Genomic DNA, 2,500 nt, shown 5'->3' on the forward strand with positions numbered 1-2,500 from the left:
ATTCTATAATATTTAATTTATTCTATTCCATTCTATCCTATTCCATTCCATTCTATTCTATTCCACTCTATCCTATTCTATTCCATTCTATAATATTTAATTTATTCTATTCCATTCTATTCTATTCCATTCTATAATATTTAATTTATTCTATTCCATTCTATCCTATTCCATTCTATCCTATTCMATTCTATTATATTCCATTCTATTCCATTCTATTCTATTTAAACTTGTTAACAAAATAACGCTGATCCTGGCCAGTCTGTTCTGTTCTGGTCTTTCCTGTTTTATGCTGTTCTGTTCTGTTTTGTTCTGTTGTGTTCTATTCTATGTGACCAGAATAACACTGGTCCTGGCCTGTCCCATGGACTTGAAGAACTTCCCAATGGACGTGCAGACCTGTATCATGCAGCTGGAGAGTTGTGAGTATTCCATTATCATTTAGGAACACAGTTATCACACACACGCACACACACACAGGTAGGGTAGGGGGAAGTATTTATTTTGTGTTAGTGTGATGGATGTGTCTCTGGTCTGGAGGACAGTATGATGAAAGGTCCAGTGATTTACACAGCCCCTCCAGCAGCAGAGAGCAGATACRGGGAAGGGACAGGGAGGGAGTTAGGGGGGACCAGCCTGCTCCAACCTGCTTTGACCAGCCAACACTGGCTTCTCCCTCCCCACCTCCTCTCTTTGGAAATGATGGCATTGTCTTTTTTCTTGACTTATTGTTCTCAGGTGTGAAGAATGAAAACAACATGTATTGCTTCTGTATGAACACTGTGGAGCTACGGTAGAGTTGGTTGATCAAGGCATTTAAACCTTCATCATACCACATTGTCAATAATGATTTGTTTTCTCTCTTACAAACAGCTTGAATGTACTGTGATACTAATCTGTGGTAGTAAGACTGTAGTAATACTGTGGTAATAATGATCTCGTTTCAAACTGTTCCCATCCAGTCGGCTATACGATGAATGATCTCATATTTGAGTGGGATGAGAAGGGAGCTGTGCAGGTAGCAGACGGGCTGACGTTACCTCAGTTTATACTGAAAGAGGAGAAAGACCTGCGATACTGTACCAAGCACTACAACACAGGTTGGTTTGTCTCTCTTCACCTCTCAGGCTACCTCTACCTCATATTTATTTAAATGTTTGGGGGGGGAGGTTGTATGTTGAGCTAAACTCTCTTTCTCTATGTTGGTCTTTTGTTGACTATCTGAGAACAGCGTAACATAGACATTACAGGGTGCGTTGTTAGGACACGTAATGCAGGAACACGCAGTTGGAGAAAGAAGGGAGGAAGGACCGAAACCAATCAGAGCTTTGTCCAAAAATGGCCCCTTTATTCACTGAAAACCATCTGGCCACTCAACCTCATCAGTCTCACACTGTTACACTCCAGAACCACATTAAATAAACTGAGACTGAAGCGGCCAGTCCAGATGGAATCTAAACAGAGACTGAAGCCAGTCCAGATGCCCAATCAACAAGGAGACTGAAGGCCAGGTCAGATGGAATCAAACAGAGACGCGAAGGCCAGAGTCCAGATGGAATCTAAAGCAGAGATCTGAAGGGCCAGTCCAGAGTGGAATCTAAACAGAGGACTGAATGCCAGATCTAGAGGGTAATCTAAACAGAGACTGGAGACGCAGTCCAGATATGGAAATCTAAACAAGGACTGAAGAAGTTCTCAGATTAAATCTAAACAGGATATTGAAGGCACAGTACTAAGATGGATCTAAAACAGAGACTGAAGGCCATCAGATGGAATTCTAAAACAGAGACTGAAGGCCAGTCCAGATGGAATCTAAACACCGAGACTGCAAAGGCCAGTCCAGATGGAATCTAAACAGAGCTGAGGGCAAGTTCTAGATGGAATCTAAACAAAGATATTGAAGGCCAGTCTAGATGGAATCTAAGCAGAGACTGAAGGCCGTCCAGATGGAATCTAAACATAGACTGAAGGCCAGTCTAGATTAATATCTAAACAGATATTGAAGGCCAGTCTAGATGGAAACTAAACAGCAAAGACTAAAGCCAGTCCAGATGGAATCTAACAGGAGACTGAGGCAAGTCTAATGGAATCTAAACAGAATTGAAGGCAGTCTAGATGAATCTAAGCAGAGACTGAGGCCAGTCCAGATGGAATCTAAACATAGACTGAAGGCCCGTCTAGATTAAATCTAACAGATATGAAGGCCAGTCTAGATGGAAACTAAAGCAGAGACTAAAGGCCAGTCCAGATGGAATCTAAACAGAGGACTGAAGGCCTGTCTAGATTAAATCTAAACAGATATTGAAGGCCAGTCTAGATGGAATCTAAGCAGAGACTGAAGGCAAGTCTAATAAATCTAAACAGATATTGAAGGCCAGTCTAGTTGGAATCTAACAAGAGATGAATGCCAGTCTAGATGGAATCTAAACAGAGACTGACGCCAGTCTAAGGATAGAATCCTAAACAGGAGATGAGGACCAGTCTAGATAATCTAAACAGA

The 2,500-nt window shown here is 41.6% G+C and overlaps 1 protein-coding gene across 1 annotated transcript in view; it reads left to right on the top strand.

Annotated features, from left to right (window-relative positions):
- LOC112081117 (glycine receptor subunit alphaZ1-like) overlaps positions 1 to 2,500 on the top strand; it is a 41,527-nt gene that overhangs the window by 9,438 nt on the left and 29,589 nt on the right. The window contains exons 3-4 of the mRNA XM_070444171.1: positions 340 to 422; positions 963 to 1,100. Of these exons, the coding sequence (XP_070300272.1) occupies positions 340 to 422; positions 963 to 1,100 (221 nt within the window). The remainder of the gene's footprint in view (positions 1 to 339; positions 423 to 962; positions 1,101 to 2,500) is intronic.

This window comes from Salvelinus sp. IW2-2015, linkage group LG6.2 (genome assembly GCF_002910315.2).
Source record: "Salvelinus sp. IW2-2015 linkage group LG6.2, ASM291031v2, whole genome shotgun sequence".
Classification (NCBI taxonomy): Eukaryota; Metazoa; Chordata; class Actinopteri; order Salmoniformes; family Salmonidae; genus Salvelinus; species Salvelinus sp. IW2-2015.